The sequence below is a fragment of the Microtus pennsylvanicus genome, chromosome 11 (genome assembly GCF_037038515.1).
Source record: "Microtus pennsylvanicus isolate mMicPen1 chromosome 11, mMicPen1.hap1, whole genome shotgun sequence".
Classification (NCBI taxonomy): Eukaryota; Metazoa; Chordata; class Mammalia; order Rodentia; family Cricetidae; genus Microtus; species Microtus pennsylvanicus.
Genome location: NC_134589.1, coordinates 27,699,602 through 27,718,393, shown reverse-complemented (window position 1 = coordinate 27,718,393; position 18,792 = coordinate 27,699,602). Strand labels below are relative to the sequence as shown.

General features: G+C 54.8%; 1 protein-coding gene across 17 annotated transcripts in view; it reads right to left on the bottom strand.

The window, feature by feature from the left end:
- Positions 1-976: 976 nt before the first annotated feature.
- The window catches only part of Cacna1g (calcium voltage-gated channel subunit alpha1 G), a 65,235-nt gene continuing 47,419 nt past the window's right edge, over positions 977-18,792 (bottom strand). For 3 of the 17 annotated variants that reach the window (XM_075991069.1, XM_075991065.1, XM_075991071.1), the window contains 13 exons: positions 18,507-18,596; positions 17,874-18,066; positions 15,777-15,830; positions 10,998-11,149; positions 10,215-10,324; positions 9,391-9,524; positions 9,080-9,150; positions 8,865-8,943; positions 8,646-8,767; positions 7,851-8,204; positions 3,573-3,750; positions 3,165-3,334; positions 977-2,024 (listed from right to left, as the gene is read on the bottom strand). In XM_075991069.1, coding sequence (XP_075847184.1) covers positions 1,293-2,024; positions 3,165-3,334; positions 3,573-3,750; positions 7,851-8,204; positions 8,646-8,767; positions 8,865-8,943; positions 9,080-9,150; positions 9,391-9,524; positions 10,215-10,324; positions 10,998-11,149; positions 15,777-15,830; positions 17,874-18,066; positions 18,507-18,596 — 2,439 coding nt within the window. In that variant the 3' untranslated portion in view covers positions 977-1,292. Of the gene's footprint in view, positions 2,025-3,164; positions 3,335-3,572; positions 3,751-5,157; positions 5,293-7,034; positions 7,179-7,850; positions 8,205-8,645; positions 8,768-8,864; positions 8,944-9,079; positions 9,151-9,390; positions 9,525-10,214; positions 10,325-10,997; positions 11,150-15,776; positions 15,831-17,852; positions 18,067-18,506; positions 18,597-18,792 lie in introns of all 17 variants that reach the window. The other 14 variants (XM_075991057.1, XM_075991058.1, XM_075991064.1 and 11 more) reach the window with 9 other exon arrangements.

Below are 18,792 nucleotides of genomic sequence, written 5' to 3'. Positions count from 1 at the left end.
TGTGGCAAACGCTGGGGTGGAAGAAAAGGGCAGGAAAACCCAGCAGCATTTGCCCCTCCCCCCCAGGAGCCCCTAGATTTAGAGCCGCAGCAGCTGAGGCTGCCTCCCAGCCTCCATTGGCCCCATTAACCAAAACAGCTTCATTATGCCAATTTCCAGCTTTCAATGTGCGGCTGATAGCTGTCAGCAGAAATAAGAATTAATCTGGAATTACCCACATTCCCTGAGCTGCCTGGCTCCGAGGATGCGATAAAGCTTTGACAGAAAAAACAGAAGCTCCCCCCCCACACCCCCTACCTGGCACAGGGTTCTCTTCTCGCCACGGTTGCAGGGGAGGTGCAAGGATGGAGACCTCCACAGCTGGGCATGTGAGCTTCTCCTCTCTCAAACACGCAGCTCATATACATACCAATGCATACACACCCAAACACACAGACACCCGCCTCCCGTGTACACACGAGCACACACACAAACAGCCCCGATTCTTCCCTCCCACCACCCATTCCCCGCTCCCCATGGCCATCTGCACACACCTATCTCTCCGTCCCCTTTGTTTTTACTCTGGACTGTGATTAACTTTTTATTTTGGAAAATTACTTTATTTTATATAGATATATAGATATGTATGTATGTATATATAAAAAGATTCCATTTTCATTTGTAAAATCTCATTTTTTTTCTCTTTTTCTCTTTTTTTTCCCCCTACAGAAAACGATGACGATGTTAAAGGAGAAAATAAGTTACATGACAGTTTCCAAAATGGTTCTCGCTTTCCAGTGAAGATGGGCCACCGTTGGGTTGTAATGCACTCACGGTCCCTGCTTGTGCTTTACAAGAAGAGGGAATATAACTAGACTGGTTATTTTAGGTTAAAATAGCCAAGAGACAGACGCCTTCGCCTCAAAAATATTCTGAGACACATAAAAGTAGAAGGAAACCAGTCTCTTCAGTCACAAAATGTCGTACATCCGGCATATACTAGATTCAATTAATTTAATAAAATAGAATATACATAGAGATTCTGCACAAACGTATTGCTTTCTCCCAACAGCTCCTGGTGTCGGGAGCCTCGGCCACACTGGGCTTCTCCCTTTCTTTCTTCTCGGAGGCGGTGGTGCCAGGACTGTGCTCTCTTCAGACTCCCTGGAAGTCCTGCTTGTGAGCCCCCAGCCACTAAAGAAGGCAGGCGAAGCGCCTCGCTGTGCGTGTGGGACTTTTCAGAAAGACTGCCCAGGAGGCGGAGCTAGGATCTGCACCCAGTAGAGAAAGGTGAAAGGGAGAGTGGGCGGGACTCAGGGGTCCAGGTCTGTTGGGTCAGAGGACAAACCAGAGAGACTCAGCGCATCTTTCTTTGGGGAGGGTGAGGCAGCCGAGCTGTCAAGGGGGCTGGAGGCCGAGGGATCCTTGGAGTCACTGGATGGAGCCCTCCTCCTGAGGCAGACACCAGGACTGCACGGGGGCCGAGAGCCCTGGCTCTCCGGGGGGTCTATAGAGATACTGGGTGGGCTGAGTTTTTTCTTAGGCCGGCTCCCAGGTCCCCCAAGAGGTTGGCCCCCTAGACTTGAGGGGCTTGGACATAGGCGGGGTTGGGAGCCGCTGTCCAGGCAGCTGACCGCAATGGAGTGTCTCCTTTGTTCGTCTAGCCAGGACCCAGGCCTGCGCCGGCAGCTCTGAGCCTCTACACTGTAGCACTTCTTCAGGTCCCGTGGGGACAGGGGTTCCTCCTGGCTGCTGGGCAGGAGGTCTCCTGAAATCCAGCTCAGCTCTGTGTCCAGCTCTAAACTGCTTCTGGTCTCTGGAGGGTCCTTGGCCCAGCCGGGTTCCAGGCCTGGGCAAGCAGCTGGCCGGCGGATGTGCTTGGAGACCTTGCTCTGGCTGCTGGATCGCTGCTGCACCTGGATGCTCGACCCGCCCCAGAAGGATGAGGATCGGGTCAGAGGGCAGGAGGGCCCACTCACCTCTGACAGCAGGTCTTCCCGGCTCCCCAAGCCCTGCACATCCAGGGAGTCAGTCCTTATTGCTGCCTGTAGGGAGTGGGTGCAGGACTCAGCCCAGGGATTTCTTCCCTACATGGATTGTCTTCTATCCTTTCTGTCAGACTGGGTGTTCCAGAACCCCAGGAAGCTGCAGGACTAACCTATTAACTTCTCTTACTGAGAGAAGGGGGCTATGAGCCCTCTGTGATCTGTGGCTCATGCTTCCCCCACTTCAACCACCAACCCTTTCTTTAGTTCTCTGTGCTCTGCTTCCCCAAATCCTGCAGGAGGAACTCTGCAGTCTTTGGACCCCCCCCCAGGGGGGGCAGAAAGAATTCTGTTTCCTAAACTGGCCTTTTTGTGCCTCTAGCCTTTAGGGAGACGAAGGAAACAATTCCCTTGGTCTTGAATTCCCTTCCCAACAAGTGTCCCTCACTCCTCTGAGCACGGGTTTTGAGTGCCTGGTAATCCACTTCAAACAAAATTAACCCTTGTCTCTTCTGGATTCCCTGCTACAACCTATACAAGCACCCTGCAGCTATAGCTTGCTGCTGCAGTGTTCTGATGGCATGCATGCCGCCACTCTCAGGCTGAGCCCAGAGAGCAGGGACTGGGTCTCAGTGCCCAGTAGCTGGAGGCTGCCCAGTGAGTGGGTGCAAAATGAGGGGACCGTGCCTGTTCCCCAAGAGCATGGGGCTGAGCAGAGATTCATATAACTGTGCTCAGACACCACAACCCAAGGCACACAAGCCTTCCTAGGGTACATTAGCCACAGAAGGTGGACTCCAGGGTTGGCCAAAAGTAAAGATACTTAAACCTTGCCTTGTGTCCCTGAATTTAGCCCAAAGTGTGAAGAAATGGGGGAAACTCTGAGCCTGGGATTGGGAGCCTTGGTGCCTGGGTACTACCTTCACTGGATGTCTGTTGCCCTGGAAACAACCGTTCCCCTGGACCCTAGGCTTCCTCGGTAAAACAAGGTATGTGCATGGGGTAGGAGGCAAACCCCCCAGCCACTTCCGCTTTATCAAGTATGCCGTGTCCGCAGTGCCTAGAGCTGGGGTGTCGTTGGTGCACAGTACACATTCGCTGGAAGAATGAAAGTGTCCGTCTGCTCATTACCTACAGTACAGGAGTTCTGATCGAGAGCCTTACCCCAGGGCCCAGGGCCAGTCCTCCATACTTGCTTACCTGGCGCCTGAGCGGCCTCTGAGCCAGAGGGGAACGGCCTGGTGGGGGTAATTTAGGGATGGCACCCCAGGTGGGGGCCCCATGAGGCTGGAGCAGATAGGGTGCATCTTTGGGAAGCTGTAGGATGCAGCTGGTGTCTGCTGGTTGGGAGTGAACAGACAAGATGGAGCCTGTGGGGAAGGGGCATGGAGGGGTGAGTAGGGAGGAGTCGGTGAGGCCTCCCGTCCGACCTTCCTCCCCATCAGGGCCACTACCCCTCACTGCCCTGGGATGAAAGCTACTTCCTCCAGTCTGGGTATTTCCTTTCAGTTCAGGGTTTCCTCAAAATAAGGACCACTTCTTTTGTTCGTCCTAGGTAAGGTTGGGTCTCCCTGTGTGAGCTAAGCTAGTTTACCCCAGCCTCGGTACCTGACTGGGCTTTGGGCAGCCCCCAGCCCCTGTGTCCTAGGGATCTCTCAGCAATGCTCCCATGGCGGCACATGTAGCTGTCATTGGGCAGAGAGTGCGTCCGGCTGACACCAGCCTTCCTCACTGTCAGCAGGTCTGGTCCCAGGGGGCCTGGCACCTCCTCCGGGTGGGGTACCATCTGCAAAAGGATCAGGGGGTGAGGTGAAGAGCATGCAGCTGGGTTTGATAAATGAGGAAAAGCTAGACAGCAGGAACTAAGCCCTCCTCCACCAGACCCACAGCCCTCTCCCCCCATCTACCCACACCCCCCTCCGCACCCTCCTAGGCCAAGGTGATAGGCACGAGCATGGGAGGAGATGGCGAGACATACGAGGAGTTTCTACATACAGGGAGGAAGGAGTGGAGAGGCCCCACCCTGAGAGCATGCCCACAGGATCCCCTGTGAGCCTCTGGGCTGGGGATGGTGAAAGACTGGGAGGGATGAGAGAAGCCAGAGCAGCCCCCAGCATTGCTGGTAATCCTCTTAGAGAATCTGAAAGTTACCCCAGGGATCCACAGGGGGCAGGCCTGAGTCAGACTCATGTACAAGGGGCGTGCCCCATAAGGGGCACCTAATCTCCAGATCTTTAACCACACAACCACTCTGGAGAGTGGAAGTGGGTAGCAAGGCCTGGGTACTGGGGACTCAGTACTCCCTCAGTGCACAGACTTGAGGTGGGAGTGGGTTTGGGAAACCTGTTTCAAAGAAAGGCAGTGATCAGCCCTGGACCCCAGAACAGGAAACCAAGGCCTGACCCAAGAGTCTCTCTCCTGCTTGGAACCCTTTGCCCTGCACTACTCATTCCCAGTTCTCAGGGCTCTTCCTCCCACATGGGCTCAGCCAGCTCCAGCTCCAGTGGACAATGGCTGGGCTGAGTATAGTCTGAGTCTTTCCCTCCTATTCTCAATCCCAGCACAACCTCTAGAGACCCTCCCAGCCTTTGCTCAAGGTCCTGCCTCAGCTGGCCCAGCTCTCACAACAGAAAGCAAATGAGAAGAGGAGGGGCTGCTCACTGTCAGAGGGACAGAGAGAAACTGAGGAAGGGAAGGGCAGAAAGGTCAAAGTATCAAGAAACCCCCAGTGCTTGTGGAGGACAGAACACAAGGACACACAGGGCCAGCGAGAGGAGACAGGAACAGTCCCCAGCAGGGACGGGCATGGTGGTAGCAGCAGAGATGGGACTCTCACCCAGGACAACATGAGTCTTGTGAGGGAGAGGCAAGAGAAGGGGGGGCAGGGAGGGAGGGGGGGCTGGCTGGTACAGGGCTCCAAACACAGAAACTGGCTCCCAAGCCACTTCTGTTTTGGGGCTGTCATTCCTGGAATAACCCTGTCACCACTGATGCCCCTGTAACCCTCTGAGCAGGGCCTTGTTTTTATCTTATCTAATTCAAGGAAGAATCCACGCCAGCAAAGGCTGGGGCACTGTGTGCCCACAGGTGAGTGCCTCTGGGTAGGACCTGGGCACAGAGTAGGAAGAGGATCTGGAACCCTGCAACCAGCCTAGCCCAGGCCGGGGGAGCAGCAAGGGATGTGTGCATGTACATTGCTCTCCAGGGCATTAAGTAAGAGTGTGTGAGTGTCATCAGGCAAAGAGTCATCCGTCAGAGCTAGAGAGCAGGACGGTTCAGACACAATCTCTGACGTCAGAGACAGAGCCTCCATCTCAGCTAGAGGGATCTAGACAGGAGAGAGATGAGCAGGCATGAGAAACCAGGACGCTTACACGTGGCACACTCGCAGCCCCCACTTCCCCTCTCCATAAAGCAGGGAGGAAGGTATCCCATTTCGCTCTCCACCCCTCGCCCAATAGACCCACAGCACAGCCCCCCTCCCACCTCAACCCCCTGCTCGGATCAGAGAGTCTGCAGCAGGCACCAAAGAGACAGAGCAAACACTGGCAAAGCAAAGAGACCAAGAGACACAGAAACACATTCTAAAGATACCCCAGGCTTCTTAGCAGCCCCCTCCCACACTACCACCACCCAGAGAGAGAGTGGCGAAGAGGGCTTCCACTCTCATAAAGATGATACCAAACAAAAAAAAGATGAAGAAAGGCCAGCAAAGCCCCGTCTCCTCTCTGCAGACAGAGCGGCATGGGGGTGGGGGTGGACACACTGGGGACAATGCCGACAATCTGACGGCTGTTTTCTGCCTATTCTCTTCGCTTCCAAAAGCCTAGCAGGACTTGGCCTGCCCCCAGATTCCTGCTTCTCCCCTCATGGGCCCTCCTCCGCCTGCCTGCAACCTGCTCCCCGTCTCCAATGTGGGCCTTGAGAAGTGATCTCTCTCCCAGCTAGCCTGAAGGGGGCGCACTTGGGCCACCACATCATCAGTCTGGCTCACCTAAGGACCGTCAACATCTGCAGGATATGGGGGCTGAGTGGTGTTCAGGTGAGTGGGCTGTTCTGACCATTGTCCTAGGCCACCTTCCTCCCTCCACCTTTCCTGGGGGCGTAGTTTAGAATGGGGGAGCCTGGGGAAGGGACCGACTGCATTCCTTTTCCCACTGACCATTCTAGGTCACTGATGGGTCTGAGACTGAATCCTAACAAGAAGCACAGGTCTTTATCATGTGAAAATCACCGTCTATTTTCTACCAGGCTACAGGCTCCCTAGGAACCTGTGCGTCTACCCCTTCTCACAGCAGGGTTTGTGCCACCAGGCTCCAGCTGGAGTCGACACCCATCTCCTTAGCCCACTCTAGAGCTATCGTCTCTGACCTGGGGTACGGGGGTGGAGGTCTTGAAGGAATACCGGGCCAAGGGAGGAAAGCAGGGCTGGGGGGACCAAGACAACAACAGCTCAGGGTGAGCCGGGCCCCGAGGAAGGACACCCTAGGTGTGCAGGAAGGTGGGCTTTCGGTGAGAAAACCAAGCCTACTTTGTGTTTATATCCCAGAATTCACTTCCATTGCCTCAGGTCAGAAAACTGCCTACTCAGCCCTTACCATGTCCAGTGGGTTCTGTACTCACAAGGCCACCAGAGGAGGGGGATGGGCACTGGACGCTACAGAAGAAACAGACCTGCTAAAGCAGGTCCCTCTTTGGGTACTACAGCCACCTGCACTAACCTCAGAGGCTCTTCTCCCCTGGACCTGGCACAGCCTCCTTTACCCCTAAAGTCCACTGTCCCTTCTCTTCTCTCTTCCAGGTTCTTTCTTATGAAGCCCCTCTCCAAGCTTGTCCTCCATCCTTCCTTCCCCCTCAGAGTGTGATCTCAGCCTCTCCACCTTGCTGAGCCTGGACCGCATGCACCCCTCCTGCCTCCTTCCAGATGTAGCGCTCGACTGTGGCCCTACAGTTGCTCTTTCTCTAGCTACCCCGTGGGCAGGCAATACCCCCAAGCACGCCAGAAGCACAGCACAGCATGAGACAGCTCGGCACGGTCAGAGGAAGTGGCACATGACAGGGCACAGTAACCTGTGGGTCGGAGCCGCCCGGGCTGGGGGCGGAAGGGAAGGCAGAGGGCTGGCCCCCTGGGCCTGCCAGCTCGTCCATCAGCTTCAGCTCCCCCTCCAGGGAGCCCTGGATCAGCAGAGAGATGGTGTCAAACATCTGTCTGTCCTGGGAGGACCAGCCCATAAAGGGAGCCGGAGAGCCAGAGGGGCAGGGATCAGAGGGGCAACAGTGAGAAGTGTCAGGGGCAGGGGATTAGAGGGGGCAGAAGGAGTGAGTGGAAGCGAAACCCACATGACAGGCACACACACGAACGCATGCACACGCACACACATACATAACACACAGCAACAGAGAGGTGAGAAAGAAGAGCATAGGGGAGGAGGAAGGTGGAGGAGGAAGGAGAGGTGGGGGATGAGGATGATCAGGATCCACAGGGGAGGATAAAGAGAAGATGCAAGGATAGGGAGATGGAAGGGAGTCAGGAAGGCAAGAGAGTGGGGAGGGAAGAGGTTTGACAATCAGGTAAAGATAAAAAAGAAATAGGAAGGAAACAGAGAACTTAGCCTTGAGCTTCAAGCCTAGAATGGGAAGCCACACCAGGCTGGAGGAGCCACCAATTTGCTAGAGGGTGGCCATATACAGTGAATATGGGTAACCATTCTAGGAAGGGGCAGGTGGCAGCTAGTCCCTCAGCCTCGAGGTAAGAGGGCTGGGAGGATGGAGGAGAAGCCCTGGGGCCTGCTGGGCTCCTATGTACGCTCATCAAGCAGCTGTTTGCCCTGCCCTCCCTTCCCCTCTCCTGCCCCACGGCCCTTTTGAAGGGGCACCGTCGCTCACCGTGGGGTGCTCAAGGGAGAAGCCCGAGGCTGCTCCAATGTGGGCCGTGGTGTGCGGAGCCCCAGGCTTAGGGCTGCCAGGGCTATTGGCCCTCTCCACCCCAGGCCAGAGGAAGGGGCTGCCCAGCGGAGAGTGGGGCTGTGGGCTGAGTGTCTTCATCTCCAGCTCCAGCTCCGCCTCCAGCTCCGCCTCCTCCTTGGCCTCTTTGTTGCTTTCTTCCAGGTGCTTCATCAGCACAGCTATGACCACGTTGACCAGCACGAACTGGGCCGTGAGCACGAAGGACACAAAGTAGATGGGCGAGATGACTGTGTTGTAGCAGGTGGACTCCTGGTCACAGTCCCGCAAGGTGTCCTGTGGGAAGTGTCAGGGGCAGAGGCGTGAGGGTGAGGAGGACAGAAGCTGGAGCTGTCCTGGAAAATCAGAGTGCTGAGGGAGAAGGACCTGGGTGGAAGGGTGTTTGATGCTGCCAGGGCAAGTATGAGTGAGTCAGAGGATATCCTCAGAAGAGAGGTCCAGAATGCCCTGACTCGTGCACCAAGGGGACATGCTTTTTTTTTTTTTTTTTGAGACAGGGTTTCTCAGTAGCTTTGGAGCCTGTCCTGGAACTAGCTCTTGTAGACCAGGCTGGTCTCAAACTCACAGAAATCCACCTGCTTCTGTCTCCCGATTGCTAGGATTAAAGGCATGTGCCACCACTGCCCTGCAGGGACACACTTTTGTTCATGGACTAATACATCTTCTCAAAGAACCTTAGGTCAGAGACTGGGGTGACCTCCCTGTGTGGACTCTCACCTTCATAATGCCATTCCAGTTGTCACCAGTGGAGACTCGGAAGAGGGTCAGAAAGGCCATACCAAAGTTCCTAAAGGTGGCATGCCGGCCCAAGCCCTCACAGGGGTGTGTCTCATCACACTCTGGGAGAAGAGGGTAAAGGAGAGAAGCCATTTTAGTCTCAGGATTCCTCCTTGCTCTCCAGCCCTGACTCCTCCACCATCCCCAATCTCAACTCACCCAGGTCTCCAAAGAGCTCCACGCCCAGAGCTGCAAAGATGAAAAACAATAACATGAAGAGAAGTCCCAGGTTCCCCACCTGGAGAAGAGGAAAAGAAATGGAAAAGATGCTGCTGGCTCTCCAGTCAGCTTCCCTGAGCCCCCTGCCCTTTCGGAGGGCACCTCCTCCTCCCCAGGAGGACCCTTCCCTTCTGCCCACCCCACCTCCCAGCTACCTGGGGCAGGGCCTGCATCACCGTGTCCAGCAGCGCCCGCATGCCCACAGCCATCTTCAGCAGCTTCAGTACTGAGGAACAGGACAGTGTCAAGAACTGGCGCCCTCCAGGTCTCCCATCACTTTGCTGGGAGAGCCAGGCTGGGCTGTAGCTGATGGGATGGTCCACCCATACCCCAACCCACTCGTGCTGTTCAAACCCCTATGGTGGGGGCTGGTGAAAAAGCCCTTCCCATAACCGACTCTTTCCATCTCCCCCTGCAAGCTGGTTACTGTGGGAAGGCAGGCACAAGTGTTGAAAGCCGGACATACCTCGGGCGATGCGGAGCACCCTCATGATACGGATGATGGTAGGGTTGATGGGCAGTGAAGCATTGACTTCAATCTCCTCCAGTGTGATGCCCATGATGGACAGGAGAACAATAGCCAGATCCAGCTGGTTCCACCTGGAACATGGGGAATGCAACTCTATGAGTGGGGGAAGGGGGTGGTGGAGGGTGCCATGGGGGCTCAGAAAAGAACAGAGGGGACCTGTGCTTTTCATTTTTAATCGTTATCTAACCTCCCCCCCTCAACATGGTGTTCTTCTGTGTTGCTCAAACTGACCTCAACTTCAGCAATCCTTTGTCCTCAGCCTCCCAGCATGCTAAGACTACAAGCCTGAGCCTCGGTCTCCCAGCAGGCTTGAGACTACAAGCTTCATCTGACTTTGTTTTCAGCATTGATATGTTTACTTTCCACCGAGCACTGTTTTAAGAGCTTTATGTCCATACCACAACTCTGATATGGAAAGAGATAGTTCATGTTTCACAGAGGAGGGAATTGAAGCAATGCCCGAAGTCACCAGTCACTAGGTAGAGGAACTAGGGTTTGAGTCCAACCCAGGCAGTCTGGTTCCAAGCTCACAGTGATTTCTTTCTGTCAAAACCCGCTATGTCATCCCTTGTCAGACTTCCGAATCCCTCCCTCCCATCCCTTAAGCCCTGGATCCGTGATCACCATCTCCGTCAGTCCAAGAATGGCAGCTGGACTCACAGAGTTAAGAAAGGTCTTTAGGCTCAAAGCCTTCTGGGTGTTTCCCCAGGAGACACACCTCTGTTTCCTCTCAACTCTCCCAGACCCCTCTCCTCTGTTACCTGTCCTGGAAGAAACGGCGGAAGCCAAAGGCCACAAGTTTGAAAACCGACTCCAAGACGAAGATGACCGTGAAGATGTAATTGCAGATTTTCAGAGCCTCGTCCAGGATCTGTCAGGGGTGGGGCCAGGTGCAGGGTTTCCTTAGGTCCAAGGCTGAAGCCTGCCCCACCCCTTTATCACCATACCTCTCCAAGTGGGGAAGCAGGGTGAAGGAAGCTAAGGAAGCCTTCTTTCCCCCCTCTCCTACCATGACAGCCGATCCCTGACCACTACTCCATGACAATTCATGGTGCTTAATTTCTCCTCGAGAGGTGGTGAGGAGCACATGAGACTATGCCGGAAGGCACAGAGCGTCAAGTTTGGAGAGAGGCGTGCATATTATCAGCTTAACCTCCTCCTTGTACAGATGGGGAAACTGAGGGCTAGAAGGTAGACGAGAGGGATGGCTGGAAACAGACGAGCTTTTGGGTTTACTAGAATCTATGTCTTGCGGGCCAACATCCGTCTGTCTTCTTCACTGTCCAAGGCCCAGAGCCACATATGCTAAATGCTCGATAAAAATGTACTGATCCCCCACGTCCTAGCTATGTGATCTTGGTCAAGACAACCGGCTGGGCCTCAGTGTCTTCATCTATAAAACAAAGGGTATAGCCACCTCTAAGGAGACTGCTGCAGGTACAAAGACCCAAGCACTGTTTCCAATGCTTGCCTGGCACACAGAGTTCAGGTTGTTGCCTCATCTGGGGAGGTCCCAAAGCTATTGGCCCTTCACTTGTTCTTACCTGGGGCTGCTGGTAATGTTCCATGGCCATAGTGACCACATTCAGCCCAATGACACCGGTGATGAAGAGGTCCAAGTAATGGCTGGTACACAGGTGGTGGACAAGAAGCCGGAAGCGTGAGTAGTCTGAGTAGTATGGCTTGCTCTGGGCTTCTGGGGGGGGGCGGCAGGAAAGAGAGTAGAGCAAACATCAGGCCCTGCCCCCCACACCCCTCCACCCACAGCCCCTCCCTGCCGACAGCCTCTACCGCCAGTGCTGAAACATTCCATGTCACCAGCATCCCAATGGCACCCCTCCCCTCCCTACCCCCCCCCCCCCCCCGCGCGGTGCCTTTTGCAGGAGACAGGCTGTTTTGGCCTGTCCCCAGTCAAGCATCTGTTCTACTGCCTGCAGTCAGGGGTGAATGGGATAGGGACATGCAGAGCCCCTCCCCTACATTAGATACTGGGTGAGCTCATATCCTAGGGCAGTCTCTAAATTGTGCCAGTTTCTTATAACACCTTTGATTCCATGTTCAGTAGCAAGGTGGGTCGATAAGATGAAAGATCCCATCTAATCGGGCTCAGAGGGAGCTCCAGCCACAGAGGCGAGGCTGCGATGCCTTCTCCAGGCTCAGCCTCTGGGGCCTGCCGAAGGGATTACATGGATCTGGGATTTGCGATAGGACCAGAGATTGGAAATTGGACATCTTGGCTGCCTGCTGACCTACCACAGGGCCCCCAGAGGACAATGGCTCGGACTTCCCACAGCCTCGTGTGGCGAGGGTAGAGGGGAGGCCCAGGGCTCTGCTCTGTCCCAGACTCAAGCTGGGAGGGTGCCACCCACAGACTCACCCAGTTTCTAATGAGGCAGTACCCAGTCTACCCTGGGTATTGGGGTGGCCTGACACTGCAGGCTGGGCTGGAAGCGCTGTCTGAGATCTGTCACAGGCATAGGGTTACTCTTGTAATTAGCCGACCCCTTAGGGAAGTCACACTGTTGGGTTATCCTGCCGAGCAGGCCAGAGAAATCTGGGGGCAGATCTCAGAGGACCCTCCTCCAGGTGCTGAAGTAAGGGCCAGGCCAAGGTGGGGACAGGCTATCTGGAAATGTGCCAACAGATAGGTCTCACAGGAAGTCACACAGAGGGAAGAGAGCACCCCCCTCAGGGAAAGCATGGCCCATCTCAGGTCCCAGACAGCCCTTCCCCTCTTAGGAGGTCTTGGCAGAAGCCAGTCAGCGGGGGCTACAGAGGCCCATGCCAGTAACCAGCTGGCTTGGGGGTGGCAGAAAGCTTTGGGCCCAGGCCAGCTCAAATACAACTATCTTTTCCCATGCAGAGGATTCCTTCACAGAGAGGTAAACTGAGTTAGGGAGTGGCTTGGGGGCGAGTCCCCACCAAAAGCCAAAGGAAGAAGCGTGCCCAGAAGAGGCAGTTGTGGGTTTGCAAAGCCCATTCGACCTGACTCCACATCGGCCTTGAGGTGTGGATAACCTGGGGCACAGACCCCAAAAGGCCAGGTGCACATCAGAGGTGCATCAACCCATCTCTTTGTTTTCAGAGATGGGCCAGTCAAGTGTGACTTTGCTCAGGCCACCCTCCCGACACCCAAGAGTATAGGGAGTGGAAAGGCCGGAGGCAGGGGACTCCATGAGACCGCAGGTCATCCACACCCGATAGTGGAGGGTGGTTGGGCCAGCCAGGGCCTCTTCCTTCCTTCCTCCCTTCCTTCAGTACCATGAGAACCAGAGGGCGCTAGTCACCCTGTGTTGCTTTAGCAGCCGGAACTTTCTCTGCATTAATCTCCATAAATGCCGAGCACACCCGATCCCATTATGCTAAAATATGAATGGAGAATTAACTAAAATGTTTGAATACAATTAGGCTAAAAGAAACGGCTCCTTATTAGCCCCGTTATTAGTCGAGACTATGTCGAGGGGAGGCTGGAAGGGAGAAGTCCCCTCGTCCTCTGGTACCCCAGCCTGACTATCGTAAGCTCGCCAGAGCCAAATAGAGGTATCACTAACATCCATGCCTTCCAGCCTTGCTTCAGGAGCCTGAGTGGTGGTGGGGGCTGCATTCAGCCAGGGACCCTCCAGGCAACTCGGCGGGAGGGAGGGGGGCTAGGGGACAGGGAATGACTGAGGCAGAACATGTCTTCATGGCCACAGGTCCCAAATACCCTTCTACCTGAGCCCCCAGCCCTGATTGGCAGGCATCCAGGAAATCCTCCATTAGCACACAAGTCAAAAGAGCACCGAGCCAACTAGAGTGGCCTGTCCTCCAGCAGCCCCTCTACCATCCAGAGAGACCCAGAGAGTAGGTGGCCCAACACCAGGATGAGATGGCAAGACCCCAGCCTCCAGCCTGACCTCCCCGCCTCCTGCTGGTAGCAACTGCTGTGGGCAGAATAGGGCTCAGAGTGAACCAGTGGGAAAAGAGCACCAGGCCACTAGGGAGGTCCAGGGGCAGATGAGGAGAGTAGAGGAGCCTGTGAGTTAGTAGAGGTCATGAGGAGCCCAAGGCACAGCCAGGGTGACAGGCTTGCCAAGGACAGTGGTAGGGGATAAATAGGCTTTTAGTAGGGATATAGGCCCTCTCACAACAAAAGCCATGCTTCTGTGGGTCCTGGCCCGGTGGGAAGAAGAGAGGATGAGTGGGGATGAAGACTCGAGGTGGCTGAGGTAGAAGCTGGTGCTGGAGGCCAAGGGTCACAGGGCTGGTCTTGTCACCCAGAAACCCCTTTCTCTCTCCCTTCAGATCTAGGTGTCTGTTTAGTGTCTCCATAATCCATTTTTCCCTTTCACCTTTCCCTGGGGCACGTGATATTTTCTGCTGGCTGCAGCAGAAGGGTGGGTAAAGATATTTCAGCAGGAAGGGGGGTTCATATGTTGGACCCCCAGAAATCCTAGGCTAGAGACTTGAGTTCACGCCTGTCACCGTGGTAGGTAGGCTGGCATACCCGCACCCCAGCATCTGGGAGTCTATTAGAATTTCAGGGACAAGATCCCTGTGGGAGACCTTTAGGGCAAGTCTCTGGAAGCCCTGTCCTATCTATCCATGTAAGTCTTACTCATGTTGAAGTTTGGCAAGCTCTGGTCTAGACCCTGATGGACCCCAGGCCCTGAGAAGAGGGATGTAAGATGTTAAGAGGCCCTGTTCAGAGTCTAGGTTGTTGCTACAACCAAAGAGACCAATGCACATGGCAGCTGGAGCAAGCCAGGGGCCCTGGGTAGGAGTACAGGATGTCAGTGTGTGCTGTGGAGCAGGAGTGTCTACACATGCTGGTTAACAGGGCAGTCCCCTGGGGGCAAAGCCTCAGTGGGCCAGCCCTGTGATTGGGTGGTGTTTAGGGTTCTTCAGTTTCCACACCCAACCTGCTGCCCAACACCTCAGAAGGGTTAAGCTGAAGACCACTTCCTCCCGCCTTCCCCACATCCCTTACCATGTCAGAAATTCGGAAAACAATTCAACATGGAGACACGGGGAACCTAGCAATAGAGACACAAACCAGCCAGAGACTCCTGAGCCCCCAGAGGGACGCTAGCCAATGTCAAACACCATAGCTCAGGACCATAGCAACGGGAGATGATGACCTGCCAAGGCTCAGAAGGCCCCATGGGTAGGTCTCTGAGCCCTCGCAGACCCCGCAGCCCATTCCCCCAGGGATGGTGCCTGCTTGAGTTGGGCAGTGAGGAATGATATCGTCGGCGGTTCCCAGGCTGAAAACCCAAGCCCTCGGCAACAGAGAAAGCAGCCATGTGGGGAACCTTTCATTCTCAATAAAATTTCTCAAGGCTTAAAGGAAGTCATACATTCGCTCATGTGAAGACCCCATAGAATAATTTAACGGCAAAACAGTTCTCTTCACCACCATTAGGTGTATGACCTTCTGCGGCTCAGAAGCCCTGATCAGCAATTAAATGTGCCTTTGATTAGTAAAAATAGGGAAACAAAGCCGTTATTCACATGTTCCCGACTTCAGACAGTCTTCCGAACTGCAGAATCTGTGGGAGGAGGCCAGAAGGGGAATCCTGGGATAAACAGCTTGGGAACCTCCAGGTGGAGACGTCAGGGGATGTGATGAGGCCCCACAGCCCTTGCCAGAGACTCTGATCCTCCCAACCTCCCTCTGGGACCAGTATAAGGGGACTAAGAGACAGAGTCGGGCACAGGGTGAGGGGCAGGCACTGGGGAGTCTTCCCAGAGACACACACAGCTTTTGGAGGTAGGGACTCAACTTGTTCTCAAACCTCTGGCTTTTGGGGGAGAAGCTTGTAGCTAAGGCACTCTGTCAGCTCCCAGTTCCTGATGTTTGTAGAGACAAGGTGGCCACCGTGATTACTTGACTATTAATGAGTTGGTTCAATTATTCATTGCTACATTTTTAAAACAAATCCTTCCCCTCCCTGCTCCTCTCATCCTCTTCCTTGGATGAAAGACTCCCCTTCAGACAAGAGAAGGCAGAGAGATTTGCAGCTTAATAATCAAAAGGTGAGGACAGGAGAACAGGGAGGTGGTGCAGAATCCTGGGGCCTCTTCAGAAGACCCGGACCCTCCAAGAACTGTGAAGCCAGAGGGGGCCAGACCCGCCTCACTTCCATCCAGCTTAGCATGGGCCTGGGGTGGGGGGGATGGGGTGGTGAACGACGACGCAGACCCAACACTTCGGACTCTGCCCTCTTGGGGGCCCCAAGGACCCTCAGCCCTTCACCCCTAGAGGATAGAATCAATGAGCCATGGAGAGGGAGCAAAGAGCATGTCCCCACACGCATGAACCCACACCCCAGACGCAGTACCTGACGCAGCGCTGGCTGAGCTGCCGGAAGCAATTACATCGTCCAACATTAGATCTAAAAGAACGAAACACGACATTGGTCATTGACCGGACCAGGTGCGCTGGGCAGGGCCCCTCAGCAGCTCACTCCCCCTCAGCTCCAACCCTTATTCTACCTACAAATAGGGTCTACTGAGCAATAGCCATCGCTTCTGGCTGCCCAACCCCAGACTCGGGCACCCGAACAAGACAAATGTTTTATCCGACTCTTCAGGGTGACAGGGGTGGGAAGGTGCTGGAAGGGAGCAGGCAGATTGCCATCAGAACAGACGTGTCCATTCCCACCCCCACTGTGGTCTCAGCTGCACCTGAACAGCTACAGACCCCAGAAGTGGAGACAGCTGGCCAGGCAGGGGCTATAGGGCCTCCTGCCAAAACAATCCATCTGCAGAAGCTATGTCGAGGCATCTCACTGCAAGGGGTGTGCGGTGGATGGAGCAGAAGTGGGAGCATGGCCCTGGGGAGACGGTACCTGCTCAGCTCTAGAATCTACAGGAAAGCCAAGGCCAGACCCCAACCCAGAGCTGGGTAGAGGGGGGCCTCTGAAGGGTGGATGTGGGAGACAGGGAGTTGCACCTGCTCATGGCCACCTGGAGGCCAGAGTCCCCCTCCACATCCTCCCTCAGCATCTCCAGCTCCATCCTACTCATCCTTTTCTGTAACTCGGCCCTCTCCCCTTCCTCCAAGCACCTGCCGCCGGCATGCCGCAGGAGATGCAGCTGAGGGCACAAGCAGGCAGAGGCACTGAGCCCCTGACTCATTTATTTGGTGGTACTCACATTTCCACACACCAAAGGGAAACTCAGAGCGCGGCACACATCTGATCGGCGGAAGGCAGACAGTTTGTGAGCGGGTGGAGGAGAGGGAAACCCACAGACCAAACAGGGAGAGACACAGAAAGACACACAAAGGCTTTGAAACCCACACACAGAGACACATGGAAGGGTGTGGGCTGTGACTGAGAGAGTCATGGAGATGACAGAGCACCAGACAGACAGGAGCCCCGAATGGGAGCCAGGTGCACACACACCTGCACACACGCCGGAAACAAAGCAGCGACAGAGCTGCTCGCCTCCCTTCCCAACTCTGTGTGTCTTTCCCACGTGTCTCAGCCTGTCCATGGCAAAGCTTGAAGGTGAGAGGCATGAAGCCTCCCTTGCCCCGTGCAAGAGATGCTGCTGGGAGCACAGGTCAGGGCCTGGAGGTGGTCTTGGGCCAAAGAATGGTCATTTAGCTTTCCTGTGAGTTTAAATCTTTCCAGGTACGAGAGAAGCCTTTTTTCCTATCTTTTCACTTTCTCCTTCTCCCCCCCCTCTCCTTTCTTTGTTTGACTTTTTGAGACAGGGTTTCATTGTCTAGCCCAAGCTGATCTTAAACTCACTGTGGAGCCCAGACTAGTTTTGAACCTGTGATCCTTCTGTCTCTGTTTCCTGGGTGCTCTGATCATAGACTTGTGCTACCACACCCGGCTTTTCTTTTCTTTCTTCTTTGGCAAGAAAACTACCAACCATCAAGGAGCCAGGCATTTTTGTTGGAGAAAGGGAAAAAGGCTGTGGTTCTAAAGTTCATTCTCAACCATTGGCTTTTTGCAGGTTCACCTGAGCCCTGGCTGAGCAGCTAGGACTCTGAGAAAGCACAGAGGTTAGAATACTTTCTGGGCAAGCCTGTGTTGATCTGAATCGGCACCTATGCTAATCCCTGGGTCACTGGACACCACTACAGGGAGGTGTAATGTCAGGTCAGGTGGATGTCCCTTCTCTGAGAGACAACTGAGACGCTGAGTGTCAGTTTCTACCTGGCATCCTCTGGGGAGTTTGAGGCTGAGACCGAGGGAGCCTCCAGGGGGGACAGCTCCTTCCCCATGGAGCTGACCTGGTCTGCTTCATGCAGGCTCTAAAGGCGGACATGCTGTTGGGGAAAGGAGATGAGGAGGGGGGCTGGGAGCACTTCTCCCAGCCCCCGTCCCCAGCTCCCAACCCCCTGCAGTCGCAAGGCCAAGGTCAAGCATGACCCAGAGAGACGTGGAAAGACTACCGACCGGCCATCTGCTTCTCCTTACTCCTTCTCTTTTTCTCCAGCCTCCGGAGCCGCTTCTCCTCCCGGCGCCGCGCCTCCTCCTCCTCCTGGTGCTGCCGGCACTTGTGAAAGTTCTCCACCACCACGCCCACAAACATGTTCAGGACGAAGAAGGCCACGATGAGCAGAAACGAGATGAAGTACAGCAACATCCAGGGGTTGTGGTTCATAATGGGCTGGTGGGGAACAGGAAGGCCATGTGGTCACCTCAGCCTGACGGGGAGGCCATCTCAGGTGCTGCCCACCTTGGCTGGACTTGTACAGAGTTTAAATAGCTTCAGGGATCTGACAAGTGAATGGCTGGTGTGAGCTGGCACCAGGCAAGGATGGCTATTCGCTATCTAGTAGCTGTTTCTTTGTTCCTGCTGACTCCTGTCCTGAGGGAATGGGAGCCCCGTGTTCTCGGACCTTTGGGCTTCTCATGCCAAATTTACCAATTTTTAACTGTTCGCCCATTATTTGGGAAAAAAGATTAAACTTATTGAAGGTTCACAGATGCAGCCCTGCAGTAAGCTGCGGCATGTTCTTCTGACCCATGCTCGCCTGGTTACTCTTGGCAACCAGCCCAGGCTGAATGACCTGAACCCAGAAACGGTCTTTCTCATCCCCACCTTACCTGCTGGTCCACACCTACAGCATCCAGCCCATCATACATGATATCAACCCAACCATCCTTGGAGGCCAGCACAAATAGAGACATCAGAGCCTGGTGGGGGGGGGAATGGAGGGATAGGAGAGGAAATGACCGTTTGAAATCTAGAATGTGTGGCCAGACTACCCACCACGTGCCACCAAAGCACCTCCTGGCAATATCTTGGGATCCCTTTTCCAAGTCCCAGGAGAACACTCTGTCCTGGGTCCCATGGTTGGTCAGAAGCTATGAGAGATAACTAAGTCCCTGG